The 23,738-nt window shown below is 40.1% G+C and overlaps 1 protein-coding gene across 1 annotated transcript in view; it reads right to left on the bottom strand.

The window, feature by feature from the left end:
• LOC149222743 (Transducin/WD40 repeat-like superfamily protein) overlaps window positions 1-23,738 on the bottom strand; it is a 240,266-nt gene that overhangs the window by 65,172 nt on the left and 151,356 nt on the right. The window contains exons 8-9 of the mRNA XM_089385608.1: window positions 18,113-18,237; window positions 17,900-18,002 (exon numbers count right to left, since the gene is read on the bottom strand). Of these exons, the coding sequence (XP_089241734.1) occupies window positions 17,900-18,002; window positions 18,113-18,237 (228 nt within the window). The remainder of the gene's footprint in view (window positions 1-17,899; window positions 18,003-18,112; window positions 18,238-23,738) is intronic.

Genomic DNA, 23,738 nt, shown 5'->3' on the forward strand with positions numbered 1-23,738 from the left:
GAATCATCCATATCACAAAAATTCAAACAGAGTGAGAGTGAACTTGTGTGAGAGTGAGTGAATGCTCCAAATGAATTTGATCTGCTTGTATATATAGGCTTGAGGTGAGGTCGAATTGCCCTGTTTGAGGCCAACTTGATCTCCTTGAGGCTGACTTGGTGTGGAGGTGTCAAATACCTAATTTGACTAAATAATAAATATTTTTACATGATTCAAAAGCCCAAGAAGGATCTCATAAAATGTAAAATGACTCTAATGACTCAATATAAATCCTAGGAGTCCACAATGGGGACTTTTACTAATAAAAGATGACCCATGCATGAAATCCATGCTTTAATAAGTCATTATAAAAATAATAAAAAAAATTCTTTATCATTCTTTTGGCAAGTACATTACATAATGACTCAAATACATTTATGAAGACCGAACCTAATTACATTTTTCAACATTCCCTCTTAACTAGGGAGGTATTCATCACAACATATACAAGTACAAGGAAGATCTCAAAAAATATGAACTATGAAGAGTTTAGGCACCGCAATGCCATGGACTAGATTCTTGACCAGGGCAATCTATCCAAGGTCCTCCAACAATTTAGGCACTCACGATGCCATGGACTAGATTCCTGACCAGAGCAATCTATCCGGGTGGGACTAAGATGGACTAAAGCTTTCAGCCTCTCTAGGTACCATCAAGCTTACTTGCTAACCATCAACCCAGAGATCCGGGTGTGTATCCGAGCTCAGAGCTCCATGACCAATGCCACCCTCCCTACTTCGGGATCCAGACATCAACACATAGTGTTGGTGGCCAGATGTCCTTCCAGGCAATGAGTCTCACACACAAAGCCTCAACAAATCTCTTCCAAACATTTAGCATCATCAACAACATCAGCAATATGAACTAAACCAAGCATGCTTCTAAGATATTCAAACTTCTTATTAGGAAGAGACTTTGTTAGTATATCAGCTACCTGATCATCTATCGAGACATACTGTAGCTTCATCATCCCTTCCTGCACCAAGTTCCTAATGTAGTGGAACTTATTGTTGATATGCTTCATCCTAGCATAAAACACGGGATCTTTAGACATCTTGATGCAACTTTGATTGTCACAATTGATCACAGTAGGACGCAAAGGCTTTTCTAACAAATTTGTCAGAAGCTTCCTTAACCATACAGCCTCCTTTCCTACTTCACATGCAGCCACATATTCTGCTTCAATACTATGCAAAGCAACGGGATCTCGCTTTCTACTAATCCATGAGATCATGGTAGATCCCAAACTAAAGCATCCACTTGTAGTGCTTCTTCCATCAGTCTCACTGCCACCCCAATCAAAATCTATGAAGGGATTTCCTTGCTATCATACTTTAGGCAGTGATGTATAGTGCCACAAAGATATCTCAATATATGCTTGACAGCTATCCAGTGATCATGACGAGGCTCCAACTGAAACTGACTAAGAATGTTCACAGCAAAGCATATATTCGGCCTAGTATTTACCAGATACATTAGAGAACCCACCAACTTACGATAGGAGGTAGGATCTACGAGACTTGAGTCAGAGCTCCTCAACTTCTTGATATTGGTGATCATAGGAGTAGTCATGGGCTTGGAATCCATCATCCCAAATTTCTGCAACAACTTGATGATATACTTTCCTTGCCCCAAATATATCTCCCCAAGCTTCTGCCATACTTCCAGACCTAGGTAATAGTGCATCAGTCCTAGATCCTTCATCTCAAATTCGGCTACTAGCATCTTCTTGCATTCTTGTATCCTTCACTCCACACCTATAATGAATAGATCATCCACATATAGTAGAATAATGACTAGCTCATTATCCACAACCTTAGTGTAGAGATTTGGATCAGAATGCTCTTCATGAACCCAATTCTTAGAAGGTATGCATCCATTCTTGCATACCATGCCCTTGGAGCTTGCTTCAAACCATATAGGGCCTTCTTGAGTCTACAGACATGTGTATCTTTGCTATTTATTTCAAAACCTTTGGGTTGTTCAATGTATACTTCGTCATCGATGGTTCCATTCAGAAATGTTGTCTTCACATCCATTTGATGGATATTCCATCCCATTGTAGCAGCCAATGAAACCAAAGATCTAATGGTAGTATACCTTGCAGTGGGTGCAAAGGTTTCTTCATAATCTATGCCTTCCTTTTGAAAGTAACCCCTTGCAACAAATCTAGCTTTGTATTTGTCTATACCTCCATCAACAGTGTGCTTGACCTTGTAGATCCATTTGGATGTGACAATCGATTTGTCACTAGGTCTAAGAACAATTTCCCAACTCCCATTCTTCATGATGGATTGATATTCTTCCTACATTGCCTTCTTCCATACTTCTTGATGAGCAGCTTCTTCAAATGTAGATGGTTCAGCTTCAATCAGTTTTGTCATATATGCAACATATCCAAAATATCTTTTCAGCTTTTTACTTTCTCTAAAAGTTCCTTTCGTAGCTCCATGTCCTTAAGCATCTTCAAGAGTAGCTTTTAACCAATTTGGCCTCTTCCTTGTGTTCGGTATGATCAGAGGTTGAACAGGCTCACTTGGTCCTTCTTCTTCGAATATTGGTATATCTTCGTCATTGGAATCAATAGGAATGTCCTTGGATCTTTTGTAGGCATGATTTTCATCAAATATAATGTCCCTGCTTACTTCAATATGTCTTCCTTCCTTGAAGTAGATGCTATATGCCTTTGAGGAGAGACTATAGCCAAGGAAGACCCCTTTAATGCTTGTAGAATCTAACATCTTTCATTTGTCCTTTGGAATGTGGATATAGGTAAGACTCCCAAAGATTCGGAGATGGTCCACACTTGGCTTCTTCCTTGTGAATGCTTCCTCAAGTGTCATATTCTCAAGAATTCTATGAGGACTTCTATTTTGAATATACATTGTTGTCATTGTTGCTTCTCCCCATAGAAATTTTGTTAAGTCTTAATCAAGGAGCATTCTTCATATACCTTCTTCAATTGTCCTACTCTTTCTTTTTGTCACTCCATTTTGTTCGGGATAGTAGGGAACAATGAGCTCCCTCTTAATTCCTGCTTCTTTACAATACGCAATCAATTCTTTCGAAGTGTATTCCCCACCATTATCGGATCTCAAAGTCTTTACTTATTTTTTTCAGTTAGGGTTTCCACTCTAGATCTAAACTCCTTGAATTTTTCAAATACTTCATCATTTTTCTTGAGAAGGTAGAGCCATGTCTTTCTCGAGTGATTATCAATGAATGTTACATAGTAAAGACGACCTCCAAGTGATTTTTCAGACATGGGCCCACACACATTAGAATGAATGACATCTAATATTTCTTTAGACCTTGTTTCACTATTTGAAAATGGTTTTCTTGTATGTTTTCCCAAAGAACATCCCTTGAAAACTCCGTCACGATCTTCTTTGATATCGGGGATGTCGTGAACTAGTTGATTAAGAGTTGGAATAACCTTGTAGTGTAGATGACCATATCTTCTATGCCATAGCTCAATGGGATTGATTTCCATATGAACTAGGGCTTGAGGAGGTGGTGTAATGACTCTATATAAGCTTCCTTCACGAACTCCAATAACCCTAGCTTTATCAATGCTTGAATCTTTTCCCCAAACCAAAACCTTTCCATCAACAAAAGCAACTCTATCCTCTTTATCTTTTTCAAACATGGAACATATCATATATCGTTGAGATGTAGTTTAGCTCCATTCTAGCTTCAAAGATGTTGATCCCAAGCCTTTAACAGGATAGCTTTTGTTGTCTCCCAATTCCACCGCATGAGAAGATGGTTCCTTTGATAGAGTGTGAAGTTGTTTACTTTCCCTTGTCATATGCCTTGACGCTCCACTATCAATAATCCATGCATTATCATCATTAAGTGTGTGATACTCCCACTTAGCAATATTGCTAAGGGGAAATATCAATTTTGCCCAATTTTGTCTTATTTCGTACTTTCACTTAGGAAAAGTGGGTTTGAGGGTCCCACTTGAATTTTGGAGTTAAGAAGAGGCCCAAACATTAGGAGAAGGGGAGAAAATCAAATTTTTGGTGGTAAGCGGGGACCAATCATGGAGAAATACGACCCCATAGGAAGTATGCACTCATTGGAGGGAAATTAGTGGGGGGAAGTCGATGGTTGTGTCCACATGGGAAATTGGGAAGCACTTTGACAAAAGAGGAGGCGGCAATCACTTTTGGGCATTCTTGATCATTTGAGTTTTCTCTTAGACTAGCACACTTGAGCTAAAGCCAAGTCTGCAAGTGTTGTTGAGCACAAGAGATTTCTAGGCAGAAATCTCACCCCTTGCTTCAGTGGACTTCTAGTGCCAACGCAAGGAGGGAGTCTCTGTAGGAATTTACAGGGTAAGTTCCACAGAAAGAATACCAAAAGGACACCGCTCACAACCAGATCTCAAATCAATACACCAGTATTTTTGACGTGGTTAAAACCCTCAGAGTGCAAGGAGGGAAACAGTCCACGGCCTGTCCCAACGTGGGTACTACAGGCAATTTATTAATCAAAGAATGAAAATTTACATAAGCTTCTCTCATGCACGGATTACCCGAACAATGACCCTCCATGCGCTTTAAATAGAACTCATGGACCAATCGGGTGTCAAGCCACGGATCAAGTGTCGGTAATACCGAGGTGAGAGTGAACCGTCGGATCACTACATATCGTGACCGTCGGATTGTAAGTTACAAAATGTACAACGGTAAAGAAACACACTTTACCTAACTCTAACCTAACTCTATACTAGACCAAGTTGAACTTAACTATATCCTATGTGTCGGAATATCCTAACATCCCCCCTTAAGAACAACTTGGGATAGGATTGAAGGATTTACAAATATGACACAATAGGAGAAGGAAGGAGGCACTAGAGCCTATCCCCCCTTAGTGACAACTTCCTGAACTCCAAGCATATATCGAAGTTTAGTGAACTTCGCCTCTGTGAGAGCCTTTGTGAAGATGTCTGCAACCTGATCATCTGTTGGACAATATTGCACTTCAAGAACATGGTCATGAATGAGCTTTCTGATGAAGTGCATGTGTAGTTCAATGTGTTTGCTGCGCTGATGCTGGACTGGATCTTTGCATAGCTGAATGGCACTTTGATTATCACACCAAAGTGTGGTTGGATGCTGCTGCTCAAAGCCAAACTCTGATAGGATCTGACGAAGCCACAAGGCTTCCTTACTAGCTTCCACGGCACCACGATACTCTGCTTCTGCTGACGAAAGAGTGAAGACATAACCGGCAGTAGACTTCCGATCATCAGGGTCACCAGCCCAATCAGAATCAGTGAAACCAACTAACAGAGGAGCTGCTTTGGCACTGTAATGAATCCCAAACTGTACTGTACCTCGAACATAACGAAGTATTCTTTTAGCTGCTTTCCAATGACTTTCACGGGGGTTTTGCATAAAACGAGCAACAAGGCCAACAGCAAAGGAAAGATCAGGACGAGTATGGGTTAAATACAAGAGTTTTCCGACAAGTTGACGGTATAAGGTAGCATCAACTTCAGGAGAAGTACAAGAGACTGAAAGTTTGACTCCAGACTGAAAGGGAGAAGGGGCTGGCTTACAGTCTTCCATGTGAAAATGACGAAGAATATCACAAGCATACTTGGACTGGGAAAGGAAAATACCCTCTTGGGATTGCAAGACTTGAAGACCGAGAAAATAGTGTAAGTGTCCTAAGTCTGTCATTTCAAATTTCTTTTTAAGGCTGGACTTCACATGGTTTATAAGGTTGGGATCACTACCAGTAAGAATAAGATCATCAACATAAAGAACAAGGATGATAAGAGAGTTGCCCACTTTCTTGGTGTAGACAGTATTGTCAGAATGACACCTAGAAAAGCCAGATTCTAAAAGAAAGCTATCCATTTTGGCATACCAAGCCCGAGGAGCTTGCTTGAGGCCATAAAGGGATTTCTTAAGTCGACAAACAAGGCTGGAGTCTGTTTGTATGAAGCCAATGGGTTGTTCCATATAGATTTCTTCCTGCAAGTCCCCATGCAAGAAGGCAGATTTAACATCCATCTGATGGACTTCCCATTTTAAAGAGGCAGCAAGGGAAAGAACAAGGCGGATAGAGTTCATTTTGGCAACAGGGGAGAAGGTTTCAGTGTAGTCAATGCCTTCAACCTGTGAAAAGCCCTTAGCAACAAGACGAGCTTTATGTTTATCAACTTTCCCATCTGGTCCATACTTGGTTCTGTAAACCCATTTACATCTAACAAGTTTGCGTCCCTTTGGTAGAGGAACAAGATCCCATGTATCATTTGTCATCAATGAATGATATTCTTCATTCATAGCTGCTTCCCAATGTGGATGGCCTGAAGCTTCTGCAAAAGTGTCAGGATCATGATTTACTGGAGCTTGAGCCAGTAAAGAAGAGGCTCTTTCAAACTGAGAACGTGTACGTCGCTGATCTGTAGGATCACCGGCAAGATCACCTGCTGCATCCCGAGTAGCACGGACCCATCTTGGAAGTTGAGGATCCTGAGAAGGTGGGGGAGGATTATCATCCTCGCTTTCATCATCTGAAGAAGAAATGTTTTCAAAAGTAGAAGAGATAGGAAGAGGTGGCACATCCGCCGGACTAGGCTCGCAGGCCGATTTATTTTCATCAAATTTTACATCTCTTCTAATGATAACATTTTTGGACTTAAATGGAATAAGTCTATAACCTTTTACATCTTCAGAATATCCAACAAAAGTACATTTCTCACTCTTAGGTTCTAAAGCTTTATGCTTTTCATCTGGAATATGGGCCCATGCTTCACTTCCAAACACACGAAAGTGACTTACATCTGGTTTAATGGAACTCCAAGCTTCTTCTGGAGTGATATTCTCTAGAACCTTAGTAGGAGTGCGATTGATTATATAATTTGCACAATTAATTGCTTCGGCCCAAAAACTAAGACTGAGTCCTTTAGATTGCAGCATACAATTAGCCATTTCCTTTAAGGTGCGATTTTTCCTTTCAGCTACACCATTTTGTTGTGGAGTGTATGGAACAGTATGTTGCATTTGAATTCCATTTTCGGTGCAAAAGTTGATGAATGTGTTTTTAACATATTCTCCACCATTATCAGTTCTTAGCTTAAGAATTTGATGTCCAGATTGTTTTTCAACAAAGGCTTTGAAGGCCAAAAAAGTGTTAAATACTTCGCTCTTGAGTTTTAAGAAGTATACCCAAGTGCGTCTGGAGAAATCATCAATGAAAGTTAAGAAGTACTTGCAGCCAGAGAATGAAGCAACAGGAAGAGGACCACATAAATCACTGTGCACAAGCTGTAAAGGGGCTGAGGCGTGCCAAGAGGCACGTTTGTCAAAACTGTCCCGATGATGTTTTCCGAGTACACATCCGGAACAAACACCATCTCTGCAAGATACCATAGGAAGACCTGTCACCATATTTTCTTTACATAGATGCTGAAGGGAGCGATAGTTTAAGTGACCAAATCGCTCATGCCAAAGTTTGCTCACTTCATCATTATGAGCAACAAATACTGAGGGAAGATTGGATGACCCAAAGTTGTGAAACTTATACAACCTTTTGGAATCATCAGCAAGACCAGTAGCTAGAATCTGTTTAGGATCTTTTAGATCCTTGATTACAACATCATGAGGTGAAAATTCAACAATTTTACCTTCACCTGAATGAGTTATCTGATAGACAGATAGAAGGTTGCAGGATAAGGTTGGAACACATAATACATCATTAAACTGACCATTGTCTAGATGAACAGTTCCAGTCCCTACAACATTAAGAGATCTATCATCACCAATATATATATTTTTGGTGTTACAATCATTTAAAGAAGAAAACATGGCTTGGTTTTTGGCCATGTGACAAGAGGCTCCAGAATCAATGAGCCACTCATGAGAATGAGAAGAAGAAGAAGATACATTTAATGCATAACCAGACTGAGATGATTGACAATGACATGCAGAAAGTGCCATTCCGGAAGTTGAAGTTGAAGTAGGCTCCACATGGATGTTATGTTTCTTCATTGCGGCTTCCAAGGCTTCCATCTTCTTAAAGCATTTAGATTCTAAGTGGCCATCTCGATTACAAAAGTTACAATGTCTATCAGTCTTCTTCCATTTGTTTTTATTGGTCTTATCATTTTGCTGAAATGATCTTTCATTTTGAGGCTGAGATGGTTTAGGACCATTCTTTTGAGGATATGACTTCTTAGGATTCTTTGAATTTGGTTGCTGCTGGGCGGCTAACGCTTTCGTGGAAGAGTTTCCAAGATTAAGAAGACCAAGGTGTAAGAGTTTTTCTTGTTCTCTTATTAAGGAATCACAAAAGGAGTCAAAGGAAGGGGCCTTGTAGTCTTGTCCTTGACAAATGAAAGCTTCCCTTGTAGAATGGAAAGTGGAAACAAATACAGAGTAGGCTGGTCCCAACTTAGTAAGGATGGAATAAATAAGGTTACCATCTTCTTTCTTAACTTTAACACCTTCCAAGAGATATCTAAGGGTCTTGAATTTGGACAAGAAATCTTCAATGCAAGAAAAATTATTAGGATCCAAAGTAAGCAGCTCATTTTCAAGTTGATGGGCTCTAATTTCATTTTTAATCCCAAAAACTTTAGCAAGTTTTTCTAATGCTTCATGAGGAGTCTCAAGTTCTGCAATGTGGAATCTAAGATCAGGAGAAATAGACATCCCTATCAAACCACGTGCTTGATCTTGTCTATTTTCCCATTTTGCCGCCTTGTCTTCATCTTTTGGTTTCTTCTCTTGGTCTGTGGCTATTCTGAAGAGACCTTTACTTCTAAGTAAATCTTCCATGTAGGCTACCCATTGGAAGTAGTTAGTGCTGTCAAGAATGACTTGGCATGGACTTTCCATTTTAAAAAAAACTGAAGCTGAAGATGCTGAAAGTAAGTGTTCCAATGGATAGATCTCGAAAAAATAGGCGGTTTTAAAAAAAACGGCTCTGAAAAAGGCTTCCGGATGAAGAAGTTATGGCTTTTTGAAAAAAAAATTGTTGACGTTGCCGGCAAAGTGCGCGAATGTGCGGGAATGAAAAAATCCGCCCCCACAAAATGGAGACTTGAACCCAAGACCTCTACTCTCTTAAAATAGCTTTGAACCAATTGATCTATACAAAAAATTTGAGAGAGAGAGAGAGAGAGAGGGGGGGGGGGGGCCTTGGTTTGCGTGCTTGCCTTGAGAAAGCTCTTTTTCCCTACAAAACACAAAACACAAAACCCAACACGAATATGCAAAGAAAAACGAACCTTGCGGCTCGAAGTTAGCTTTAGCCAAAAAACTAGAAATTTAAAAAAAAAAATCTCAAAGTTAGCTTTAGCCGAAAAACTAAATATTTTTCTCAATGTTTCTGATTTTCCGAGATCACACTAAGGTGCAGGGAAAAGAGCATACGCATGAGAAAAATCCTTCCTTTCTGTTTCTGATTTGCCCAGATCGCACAGAGTCGCAGGGCAAAGAGCATACGCAGAAATGAAAGGTATAGATCCGGTAAAAAAAAGGCTAAATAAACTGAAACCGAAATAAGCAGAGAGAAAATAACAGTAAACTGCAAAAAAAACACTGTATACCTCCCGATCTGAAAAATGACGCAGCTAGGGCTACCGGAAACCTTTTCGCGTGAAACGAAAGGGGTTCCTCACTGGAACAGATGCTCCGAACGCAACAGAGCAGTCCTCTCGGCCCGAAAGCAGTCAGAAACAGCAGATCTAGGAAACGACAGCCGCATGCAGTTCTACCGGCTTCAGATTTGGATCACCAACGGACGCGGCCCTCAAATAGCTCTGATACCATGTAGGAATTTACAGGGTAAGTTCCACAGAAAGAATACCAAAAGGACACCGCTCACAACCAGATCTCAAATCAATACACCAGTATTTTTGACGTGGTTAAAACCCTCAGAGTGCAAGGAGGGAAACAGTCCACGGCCTGTCCCAACGTGGGTACTACAGGCAATTTATTAATCAAAGAATGAAAATTTACATAAGCTTCTCTCATGCACGGATTACCCGAACAATGACCCTCCATGCGCTTTAAATAGAACTCATGGACCAATCGGGTGTCAAGCCACGGATCAAGTGTCGGTAATACCGAGGTGAGAGTGAACCGTCGGATCACTACATATCGTGACCGTCGGATTGTAAGTTACAAAATGTACAACGGTAAAGAAACACACTTTACCTAACTCTAACCTAACTCTATACTAGACCAAGTTGAACTTAACTATATCCTATGTGTCGGAATATCCTAACAGTCTCATCCTTTTCGAATCGATCCAGGAGCAGCGTAGTGGGAATTTGGAGGAGTTCTAGCAGCAACAGCATAGGGACTGTGTTGTCCTTGTTAATGCCACACGTGGGACTTGAGGAGAGAAGGGAGTTTGGGGTTGATATTTGGGAGTCCGAGAAGGAGAATTGTTGAAGATTTAGCCATTTTGGGGACACCCAGCAGCAGGACTTATAGTAGGGTCGAAATACCCAGCAGCAACAAGAGCTAGGGGAAATTGGGCGGAAATTCCAAGGTCAACATTTGGCCAATTCCTTCATGGGTTTTGTGGGTCATTGGAGGAGACCCGAGGTTAATTTCCAGGAATTCTCTGAGCACCGAAGGAGGCCCTAGCAGCTATTGTTTACAACTAGCAGCTTATTTTCTGGCAATTTAGCGTAGAGCCAAAGGGAGATCAGCCAGCAGCTTTGGGGGACTTGTCTTCTTCACTTGGGCTTTGCTAACTTGCCTTAGGCAAGCCCAGGTGCACACTTTCCAAACAACAAATTATAACCCCATACTTTCATAATAAAATGGCTTAGCACAACGCAATTTTTGGCTCTATATCGTGATCTAACTTGCGTGCAATTTTTCTATGTATTTTTACCATGCATGCTTTGTTTATTACTGTACATTTTCCTTAGGGATATTACAGTGGTATCAGAGCTCATAAGCTTGGCTCAGCCTGTGGCAGTAACATCGGTCTATGACACCAGTAGACCAACAAAACGTAACTTTCCGGAGGCAAAGGTACAAGAGCAGAGAGAGGCAGCTACAAATTACCCCAGATCCAGTGATAGTTGAACCAAAGGTCGAAAGGCCAAACATGGGGGATAACGAGGGAGACAAAAGGAGTAAAGAGGAGGAGTTTGCCCAACATCTTCTCAAGGTCGTGCAGGATTTGTCTAAGGGTATTAAGGAGTTGAGGCAGCAAAATTGCAGTAACAACAGGGGAAAGGGATTCAAGGAGAAATTCTGTACCACGCTTCTGAATTTCAAGGAAGCAGCAAAAAATTCGGAAGCGCGCTTCCGGCCAAGCTTCCTAGGCACTTCCGTACGGGACGCGCTTCAGGGCTTGGAACCGTTTGGGGGGGGGGGGGGGGGGGGGGGGGGGCTTCGTGCAACATTGCTCTTACCCTCCACAGACTGTTTCGGCCCACGGGATGGAGGCTAATTTGAGGCATGGTGACATTGAGTGGGTCCAGAGTGGGTCGTGGAGTTGAGGATTTTTTAGGCTGGGGGTCAGCCCAAGCCACCGCACCCAAGCATACAAGCTATTTTGGACAGGTACCTGGTCGTGTTTGGAGACATACCGCTTGAGCAACCACCTAATCGAGGTTTTGAGCCTACTATTGAGTTGGAGCCAGGGGTACAATTACTACCTCGTACAGACATACTAGGGCATATAGGGATGAGATTGAGAGGGCCATTCATGAGTTGTTGGCAATTGGGCTCCAGCCCTTTTGCTTCATCAGTTGTCCTGGTGAAGAAGAAGGATGGGACCTTACGCATGTGCATCGACTACCGAGCCCTCAACAAGAAGACCTTGAAGAACTGTTACCCTATCCCGTGCATAGATGAGTTGATGGACATACTGAGGGGGGCTAAGTTCTTCTCCAAGATTGACTTATGTTCGGGGTACCACCTAATCAGAGTGAGGGATCAAGACATCCCTAAGACAACTTTCTAGTAACACTATGGGCACTTCGATTCTTGGTTATGCCTTTCGGGCTAACCAACGCACCTATGACCTTCCAATCCTGCATGAACGACGTGTTTCGTGGGCAATTGTAGAAGTTCTTGTTGGTGTTCTTCAATGATATTTTAATCTATAGCCAGACCTGGGAGGAACACTTGCAACATTTGGAGACAGTATTGCGTATTTTGGAGGAGCAGCAGTTTTACACTAAGTTGTCCAAGTGTGAGTTTGGCTTGACGAAGATGCTCTATCTAGGGCACATTATTGGGGAGGACGGTGTGAGAGTCCATGAGGAGAAGATCAGGGCCATCTGGGACTGTCTAGAGCTCCGGAATGTGAGGGAGTTGAGGGGTTTGTGGGTATATGCACCTACTACAAGGCATTCGTGAAGGGCTTCTCTCAGTTGGTAGCTCCCCTCACCAATTTGACGAAGAAGGGGGCATTTGAATGGACAGATGGGCCACAGCTTGCAAGAGGCCCAGTGTTGGCACTCCCAGATTTCGCACAGCCCTTTGTACTTGAGTGTGATGCATCCAGAGAGGGTGTAGGAGCAGTTTTGATGTAGGGGGTACACCCGATAGCTTTCGAGAACCGGAAGCTACTGCTCCATGAGAGGTTGTACTCCATTTATGACAAAGAGATGCTAGCAATCATGCATTTGCCAGCCAAGTTCAGGAAATACTTGTTGGGAAACAGCATCCGGGTCAAGACAGATCGCAACAGTCTCAGATTCTTCTTGGAGCAAAAACAGTTGCAGCAGAGGCAACAAAAGTGGGTGAGCAAGCTCCAGGCATACGACTTTGACATTGCGTATGTCAAAGGAACGCATAATGTGGTAGTTGATACGTTGTCCAGGAGGCCAGCTACCATTTCACTGATGAGCAATGCACCAGACTAGAGGGCACAGTTACTGGCGGAGTATTCCAAGGATTAATTTGCATGTGACGCCCTTGATGGTGCAGTGGCGGATGACTAGTACAGGGTGATGAATAAGGTGATTTACTTTCGAGACCGGATTTATTTAGTACCCAGCTCCTAGTGGAGGGAGAAGATCATGCAAGTTGCCCATGACTCACCATTAGCAGGGCATCATGGGTTTACCAAGACATACAGGGCCATCAAGGAGCGTTTTGCATGGAGGGGCCTTAAGGATGATGTTCTGAGGCATGTCCGAGAGTGTGACACATGTCAAAGGAACAACGGTGAGAAGACACACCCTATTGGGTTACTACAACCTCTTCCTATCCCTGAGGGGAAATGGGAGAGTGTGTCGATGGATTTTGTTATTGGGTTGCCCACAGTTCAGGGAAAGGACTACATATATGTGGTGGTGGACCGATTGACGAAGTTTGCCCACTTTTTCGCCATCTCAGCCCAGTCTTCAGCCTCATAGGTGGCCAAACTGTTTTTCAGGGAGGTATTTCGACTTCATGGTCTCTCGAAGACCATTGCCAGCGATCAGGACAGCAGGTTCATGGGGGGATTTTGGCAGGAGTTATTTCGACTAGTGGGCACAGAGCTCACTCTGAGTACCAGTTATCAAGCCCAAACCAATGGGCAGACAAAGATAATCAACAAATGGTTGGAGGGTTACCTACGCAACTATGTGACACGCCATCAACGTGCATGGATACGGTGGTTGCATTTGGGCAAATACTACTACAACACAACGTATCACATGTCCATAGGTATGTCCCCATTCAGATCTTTGTATGGTTATGATGCATTATCTTTTGTTGATGTGATGTTTGGAGACAGCAAGGCCCCTAGCGCCACGGATTGGATACGAGAGAGCCAAGATATCTTGCGGGCTCTCAAAGATAACCTGCAGACTACGCAGAACCAGCAAAAGCTCTATGCAGATAGAGGTCGAGTCAAGAGGCAGTTTGAGGTTGGGGATTTGGTCTTCTTGAGACTTCAGTCGTACAGACTGTCGACACTCAAACAGAAGGCGGTTGAGAAGCTCAAGCCTCACTTTTATGGGTCGTATAGAGTCACCAGGAGAGTTGGGGAGGTAGCATACGAGTTGGAGCTACCCGAGGAGTTGAGTTCATAACATTTTTCATGTGTCTTGCCTGAAAAAGGCATTGGGTCAACAGGTGACCACAGCTACAGAGCTACCAACCATGGATGATGAGGGGCACTTGGTTTTGGAGCTGGAGGCTATTCTAGACACCTGTGAGAGGCACTTGCAAAACAGGGTTATCAAAGAATTTTTTATTAGATGGAGGAACCTGCCACTTGGGAGGGAGAGCAAACACTTCAACATCCTTCATTGCAATTGCTTGAGGACAAGCAACGTTTTGGCAAGGAGGACTGTTTCCCACTTAGCAATATTGCTAAGGGGAAATATAAATTTTTCCCAATTTTGTCTTATTTCATATTTGCACTTAGGAAAAGTGGGTTTGAGGGTCCCAACATTAAGAAGAGGCCCAAACATTATGAGAAGGGGAGAAAATCGAATTATTGGTGGTAAGTGGGGGCCACTCATGGAGAAATAAGGCCCCATAGGAAGTACGCACTCACTGGAGGGAAATTGGTGGGGGAAAGTCGATGGTTGGGCCCACATGGGCAATTGGGAGGCACTTTGACAAAAGTGGAGGCAATCACTTTTGGGTATTCTTGATCATTTGAGTTTTCTCTTAGACTAGCACACTTGAGTTGAAGCCAAGTCTACAAGTGTTGTTGAGCACAAGAGGTTTCCAGGCGGAAATCTCACCCCTTGCTTCGGTGGACTTCGAGTGCCAGCCCAAGGAGGGAATCTCATCCTTTTCAGATCGATCCGGGAGCAACGTAGTGGGAGTGTGGAGGAGTTCCAGAGCAACAATGTAGTGACTATGTTGTCCTTGTTAGCGCCACACATGGGACTTGAGGAGAGAAGGGAGTTTGGGGCTGAGATTTGTGGGGGAGTCCGAGAAGGAGAATTGTTGAAGATTTCAGCCATTTTGGGGACACTCAGCAGCAGAATTTACAGGTGGGTCAAAATACCCAGCAACAGGAGGAGCTAGGGGAAATTGGGCCGAAATTCCAAGGTCAACATTTGGCCAATTCCTTCGTGGGTTTTTGTGGGTTATTGGAGGAGAGCCCAAGGTTAATTTCCCGGAATTTTCTGAGCACCAAAGGAGGCCCTAACAACTATTGTTTACAGCCAGTAGCTCATTTTGTGGGCAGTTCGGCGCAGAGCCAGAGAGAGATCAGCCAACAGCTTTGGGGGACTTGTCTTCTTCACTTGGGCTTTGCTAGCTTGCCTTAGGCAAGCCCAGGTGCACACTTTCCAAACATTAGATTGTAACCCCATGCTTTCATAATAAAATGGCTTAGCACAGAGCAGTTTTGGCTCTATATCGTGGTATGATTTGCGTGCAATTTTTCTATGTATTTTTACTATGTATGCTTTGTTTATTACTGTAAATTTTCCTTAGGGATATTACAATGTGAACCTATAAGTGCAGCTAAGAGCCCTTGACTTTTGACCTTGTTGAATAAGTAGTAGAAGATCTTCTTGATCCATCTTCCTGCAATATTGAATCCCTTTCAACATATCATTGAGGGAGTAACCATTTCCTTCAAACCAACAGAGTGATCTTCAATCTTCCTTGACCTTAGCTCTGATACCATGTTGAGAAATTAATGCTAGTAGAGTTAGGGTTAGATTTCGCTTTCTTGATAATTACTTGTGAATCATGTTGCCTTCTTTTACTTCTTTGTTATATGATCTTTCATCAAACAATTACCAAATTATGTATGTATGAAGATCACAAAAACACAAGACACAAGATGTAGGCACTCTACCAAGATAAAACCCCTATTTAGGGGAAAACCCAGTCAAAATCTCTTCAATAGTTTTCTTGAGACTCTTCAACCTAGACACAAACCTCCAACCACCAAGTCAGCCTCCTCTTGCAGCAACTTCGACCCATAACTTCGACCTTGAAGCAACAACACTTCGACCCAGCAAATGGCAGTAGTAGCAGCAGCACTTCGACCCATCAAATGGCAGCAGCAGCAACTTCAACTAGACAAGAAAGACTTTGATCTCCTAGAGGAGCCCACATGAGAGAGAGAGAGATAGCCCAAAATTTCAATCTTGCCTTCTTCTTCCTTCTTCTCCAACTTCGCACTCCTTTTAGCCTCCTTTCCTACTTCGCACTTTTCCAGCTCTTTCTTCTGGATATTGAACTTGTGTGAGAGTGAGTGACTACTCCAAATGAATTCGATCTGCTTGTATATATAGGCTTGAGGTGAGGTCGAATTTCCTTGTTTGCTGCCGACTTTATCTCCTTGAGGCCGACTTGGTGTGGAGGTGTCAAATACCTAATTTGACTCAATAATAAATCTTTTTACATGATTCCAAAGCCCAAGAAAGGTCTCATAAAATGTACAATGACTCTAATGACTCAATATAAATCGTAGGAGTCCACAATGGGAAATTTGACTAATAAAAGATGACCCAAGCATGAAATCTGTGCTTTAATAAGTCATTGTAATAATAATAATAATATTTATTTTTCATTCTTTTGACAAGTACATTACAGAATGACTCAAATACATTTTGAAGACCGAACCTAGTTACATTTTTCATCAACAGGATCATGCAACCAGACCCCTTGTTGGATCCAAAGGACTCCGATAGTGAGCCAACACCATTGTTGCCCCCCTAGTTGTTTCCTATCAGACTAGGGCACTCTTGAGTCTTGACATCATCGACCTCCAGCCCTAGACTTATTCACTTACCCTTCTACCTGATCCAGTAATATACATGTTTATGAAGTTGTTCTATTATTGTATCCTTTTTCATTTTATCCTAGATTTAGCTTTGGCAATTTTCTAGGAGTTTGTGTTTACACTCCCACATCATACTCGTATTGGTTGTATCCTTTTGTCTCGTTGACCTATTTATAGTCATTCGTTGGACATTAAAAAAACTATAATCTTAGCTCAACAGCAGAAGAAGATGCATACAAAACATTTTCAACAAATAGAATCATCTTTTTCACCCATGCAACACAAATTCAGAAACATTATGTTCTTATGATTAATTTTAATCATGCCTCAGAATAGCATGAAACAATAAGTAACTATCATGCAGGTTTATGGTAGCTATCCAAACACGTCACTCATTTGGAAAGTAGCGAATGCCTGGGAACATGTTACATGACAAAGGTACAAGAAGGCAGAAAAGAAAAGCTGTCAACCATGTTTCATGGTCCCATTCAAGTCAAAGGCAACATTTTCTAAAGAGCAAACAACCAGGATACATATAAGAAAAGAACCAAAAGGCAGAGAAATTCCATGTCATGACCAACTAGTTAGAATACTTGATCAAGCCCATTCTCAAGGAAGAAAGATTAAACTGTCACAGAAGAGTTGCTAAATGATGACTTCAATTCTTCAATCATATAACCAACAATGAAAGCTAAATATTTTGTTGAAGTTTTTGAAAGCATTCATCAACTTATCAACTTATTACGGATGCTAGAAGTGAAATTTTCCATATAAAGAATACAATACTATATCATTGAATGTAGAATTCACAATCTCAATATAATATGTACAAGTACCAACTTCGAGGCTGTTGTTTCTGAGACATTTGTCAAAACATTTTGTACCTCACTTGAACAACTTTGCATGGACAATACAAGCAGAAACTTCCAGGAATTGTATGCTATATGTTTTTTGATGCAGGAATTACAGTTTCAACTTAAGTAGCACTCAATGTAACACGAGCAATCTGAATTAAACAGCAACCACTCTTACCAGAATGCATGCATCATTTTCACAACAAAGTTAAGTTGACCAATATTTTATCACCTGGTTACAACTCTCTTAGTTATTTACTAGGCCAATACCAATATATCATTGTGAAACCACGAAAGTCTGTAGGGACAAATACCTGGTGATCCTCTTGCACTTTGCAGAACCGCAAAAAGTTGTTTCCTCGCTTCACGAGAGAATGAGACATTTCTACCATTGGAATCATCACCAGTTGCAACATTCTATCACAGAAATCACCGAAGCTTTAAGGTATCATCTAAAAGGCAACAGCTATAAAGTCCAGAACTTATAAGCCAGGTAGATTTAATTGGGATATTCTACTCATACTGACCGAAAATAAAACTGTGGATAAATTCAATTTAGGATGTACAAGCAAATCCTTGATGCGTGGCAGTGGGTAAACTGCTTCTCCACCATTTTGAGAGAGTATCTTGGCAATGTCAATTGATTCAATCCCTGCATGGATTGAAAAAAGATTAGTTACACTGTAAATATATAGGTAATCAGTATCTCATGTTGAAAATGCAGACCCACTCTCACATACATTAGAACGTACTAATAAAGCAGCAGACCGGCAGGTGAGACAACTTAAGATGCCAACACATATTTAGCTATCACAATAGTATGAAATAAATAAAAATTTACACACTTAGGATGCAAATGCATGAAATAACCATTTTTTTCTTTTCATTATCTCTTTAGCTACAAAATAGTACGAAATAAATAAAAAATTTACTCACTTAGGATGCAAATGCATGAAATAACCATTTTTTTCTTTTCATTATCAGGAAAAGCTCATAGCATAACAATTTCTAATGTTTCAAGATTTTTCATAAAAATCAGATATCCAAAAAGCAAGAATTTCTTAACATGCACACAAAATACTCACTACTTCACAGCAGATTTATTTATATTGACAAAACCTACACATCCATTTCTTGTGAAGTGTTGTTTCACATGCATCTACTACGTGTATTCATTATCTTGTACATGGGAAGGTCATCTGGGCATACCAATACATTTTCACCACATGTTTCTCTTTGAATATCAAAGATGAGGGAAGATAAGTTTATCAGTGTCCAACAAATGACTCAAAAAGTATATAAACAGGATTAAAAGTTACAACCAGTGACACAAGGTACACTGTGGGAGTGCAAAGGCAGCTCTTCAATTCATGCTAAAGTTAGAAAATCTAAGCGCATGTTCATCTACTAAACACCTAACTAATAAAGCTAACAATGCTTTTATGAATATAATTTATAGTGAAATAATAGAAAATAATGTAAGCAATAGTAATCATAATTAATGATTAATTAATTAAATAATTAGTAATCATGAGGTATGTCCCTAAGGACATAACCGTTGTGAAGAGGTACCTACCTAGGATATATAAGCAGGTCCTCACCCTCATTGTAATCATCTCATCAATTCTTTTATATAATATTCAATTCACAATTACTTGTCCAACAATGGATGTCTGTCTTCAAAGTCTTCCGAAGATTACTCCATTGTGTATGTGAACTGTGTTCGTTACATTGGTATCAGAGCATTCCTCTGAGTAAACAAACTTTGTTCATTACATTAGTATTAGAGCCACGTTCTCTGATCTGGACCATTGGACATTAAAGTCTTCATCAACGTAGTTGTCGTCGCGATCAAGTGTTTTGCTATATAGCTGGAGGTTTTCCATTCTGTTGGATTCGCTATCAGACCTTTGGCCATAAAATTATTTTTAAAAAATAAATAAAAACAAACAAAAATTATATATATATATATATATATATATATAAAAGAAAAAAAATCATAAAAAATAAGAAATAAGAACATATAAAAAAATAGTATATATATATATATAAAAGAAAAAAAGTCATAAAAAATAAGAAATAAGAACATATAAAAAAATAGTATATATATATATATATTAAAAAATATATATTAATATATATATATATATAATATATATATATATATTTTTTAAAATATATATATATATATATATATATATATATTAAAAATATATATATATTATTTTTTAATATATATATATACTATTTTTTAATATATATATATATATATATATATATATATTAAAAAAAAGAGAGATTAAAAAAAAGGAAGTTAATAAAAAAAAGAAAAAAAGCAGAAAATTAGAATTAAAAAAAAAAATCAATCAAAAAAATTTTAAAAAATAAATAAATAAAGAAAAGAAGAAAAGTAGTGCTTACTTCACACTTGCTCTGTCGTCGACGACCATCAATGTCAGGCTCAACTCGGCTTACAACCATCGTCCGTCCACACTACCATCGCACTGCTTCCCCATTACAATTCGCAGCCCCACTGCACGAATATTGAATCGATTATAACACCGTCACCTGACAAGTCGTGGACTATCTTCCAAATAGCCAGACCAAGTCACCGCCACCACTGTGGAACGTCGCCAGCCACAGGTGAACCAGCTGCCACCCAATGGGCATCCGCAACTGATCCAGTTGCAAACCCTACAACTTGAAATCGTGTAATGAAAGAAAGGGAAAAAAAAAAAATATATATATATATATATATATACACACACACACAAACAAATAAGAATCAAATCTTTCTAGTCGTCAGACAAGCAGTGAAGAATCATCTGAAAAAATTGGGTTCAATTGTTATGTAGAAGGAACGAACTACTCTTTCTCGATATTAAAGTTAACATTGAGGGTACACCATATAGATTAACCTAAGAAATACCAAACGTCACGACCAAAAACCATGTCGGTTACCATTAATGGTTTTTATTTTAACTTCTTATCAAGATTAACGCTAAGGGTACAACGATGAAATTAGTGTAAGAAATCTCAAAGCTGGAAACCAGAAACTTGCTAGTTTACAATGACTAGTTTAAAATTAAAAGAAAATTAAAAATTTGTTGGAGCATTATCACAATCGAGGGTGAATAATACAATACACGGTGCATATATGGCTTGAGTGATAGCTATATATAGGAATTATTATTACACTTATATATTAAAAAGTGAAAGGAAACTCCTTATAAAGTGAAGGAATCTCCTTTTATTAAAGCATAAGAGTTTATGCTACATAAAGAGTAATAGCTAAGGAAAGTATCAAGGTATTTTTTTAAGATTGAGAAAATTAGAAGGGATATAACACAAGGCATCAAATAAGTTTATTATAAGGGCACTCAAGTTATAATTAAAAAAAAAAAAAAGTAATTGAATTATTTACTTCCCCAAGTTTTCAAGGAAAGGCATAATACAAGGTGTTTAAGAAGGTAAAAACAAAAAGAAAAAAGGGGTTTTGAAGTACAAAGTTCAAAGAAACTTGAAAATATATACCTAAAAACAAGTCTTTAGTTAGAATTTTTTTTATAAATTATCAACAAAGCAAATGGAGTCCAATTCGAACAAAGAAACTATGGATTCCATACATAACTCTACATTTTGGTCCAGATGTCCATTTTGTCGAACAAAAGATCAGTATTCATCAATTTTCAAAAATCACAATACTTTGTCCAAAATGTCAAAGATTGTTTACTTTGGAAGAATATCAAGGTAATACCCATACACAAATTAAAAGATTAAAAAAAGAAATCGCAAAATTCCACAAAAGAACGAAGCAAAAAGAAGTATAAATACTTTGTCCAAAATGTCAAAGATTGTTTACTTTGGAAGAATATCAAGGTAATACCCATACACAAATTAAAAGATTAAAAAAAGAAATCGCAAAACTTCAACAAAAGAACAAAGCATCAGAAAAGAAGTATAAAGATCTCGTAGATTGGTTTTATGAAGATCAAGAAGTCTAAAGATACAAGGAAAAAATTAAAAGAAGAAAAAGAATGTCTCAAGAAGAAATTCAACAAGAATCTATCCGAGAGAGAAAAAGAAAATTTGCACTTAAAAGCCCTGAATCAAAGGTTATTAGAACAAATCAAGTGTTTAAAAGATGAGAAGCTTGAATACCAAAATAAATTTGACTCAGAAAATGAAGAACTCTTACGTCTCAGAAACCATAATCAAAGTCTACTCACTCAAATTAAGAAACTTAAGGATGATAAGAAATCATTGAAAAACAAATTAGAAGAACTTTTCACGAAAGAAGTATCGAAGTCTTCAGTCCAAGTCGAAGAAAAGGGAACAAACATAGATCCTATTAATCTCACAGTTCAGACAAATCCAAATCCAATTGAAGTGAAGACATACTCAGAGGTTGCAGTTCAAACAATGGAAATTCCAAGTGATGATTTAGTAACTGTTGATTTGTGGTACATCGGATGTGCTCTAGCCACGAAATTTGGTGGAGAGGTTGGGGCACATGAGATCTCCAATGCCCAGAAAGGGTTTGGGCAGATTCTAAACAGTTCAGGAGATATTAAAATAATTAATATTTTTAATGGAGTCCCTAAGTCTAAACTTAGGGAAATTAAAATATTAATGTGGATTAATATAAAACTGTGTTATAATGGTCCAAAAGACATGGATCAAGCCAGATCTAATCTTAGTTGTTGATTAGGGACTTAATCTCGATCATTGATATGTCAACGAGAAAAGTATAAGAGGAGACTTGAGGGTCACTTGGAGAGCACACCAGATGATCAGTCATTCTATTCTATAAAGTGGAGTTTGCTAAGAGAGATAAAATTAGTGATCGGATTTGTAGTTGAGGGGCATTGAGTACAGAGAGACAAAGAGGCAGAGATAGTGCCGGAAGATCAGCACAGGAGCCAGAAAGAGTGACAGAGTAGCAGCCAGCGCTCATGCAGTGCCACGCAGAGGTAGCCAAGAGCTGCGCAGTGCTTCAAAGAGGCCAGCATTGCTGACAAAGAGGGCCAGAAGGTTGACGCGGGCCCTCCTGAGGTTGATGCAGGACCATTCAGGTGACACATGGCCAGCGCTGGGAAGAGAGAGGCTGACGCAGTCCAGAAAGGCAGACGTTGAGGTTTCCGGAGCAGATTGGAGCTGAGGAGGCTGGAAGGTTTATCCGAGGTTTCAACCAGGACATTTGTCTCAGACTGAGAGGTACTACTGCCAAGGAAATTCTCTGTTGGGTAAGCCGGATTTCGCACCCAGATTGTACTCTGAAATTGCTTAATAAGAAAACCCTCAGATAGTTTCACTGGTTTTCCCGCATTGGGTTTTTTCGGGGACATTGGTCCAAAAATAATGGTGTCATTTTGTGTACTTGTTTTTGTTTCCTTCAGTTGATGATTTATAATATGTTGAGCATGCACTAGTGTTTATTTTCAGTATTTACATTGTAAATAACGTTTAAGTAACAGAACAAGTAGGTAGGAATAAATCCGTAAAGTGCATGGAGGGTTTCTAACTGGTAGACTTAGAAACTTCATCATGGTATCAGAGCGTTGTTGCAGATCACAAGAGAACTGAGGACATCAGCCGAGCGGAGCAATAGCAGCAGAAAACAGTTGTCCCAAGTGATAGAAGTTGTTTCTAGCAGAGCAGCAACAAGGGAAGGGTGACGGAGTGCCTGCATCATCAAGGGTGAGCGAGGAAGAGGCAGCGCAGAGGCTAAGGGAGGCTAAGGGAGACTCACACAGAGCCACGCAAAAGCTAGGAGGGCTAATGCAGTTGGCTGAGGAGGCCAGGGTGCTAGTGTCGGGATTGCGCAGAGCCTAAGAGCTCTCACCTTCAGTTTGTTGAGGTTTAGGAGGCTGTGGGAAAGTTGCAGAGTGGAGCTAGTGAGGTACTGTAGTCAGAACAGTACTTGACAGGGCAAGGCCAAGACGAGGGAGTTGCTACCGAGGGTTTCTAGCCGAGAAATCCGGATCAGTGGTGCAGTTGCACAGACAATCAGAGTAGGGGGCATCTCGACATAGGCAAAAGGATTTCGAGGAGGGAAATCGAGAATCAAAGGGAGTCACATCGAGAACTTCCAGGAGGAAGTAGAAGAGCATCATGGCACTACACGGAGTAAGAGACCAGGATAGGCTGGAC

This window comes from Pinus tabuliformis, chromosome Q (genome assembly GCF_031772625.1).
Source record: "Pinus tabuliformis cultivar Carrire ecotype Pingquan chromosome Q, CPIR1, whole genome shotgun sequence".
NCBI lineage: Eukaryota > Viridiplantae > Streptophyta > Pinopsida > Pinales > Pinaceae > Pinus > Pinus tabuliformis.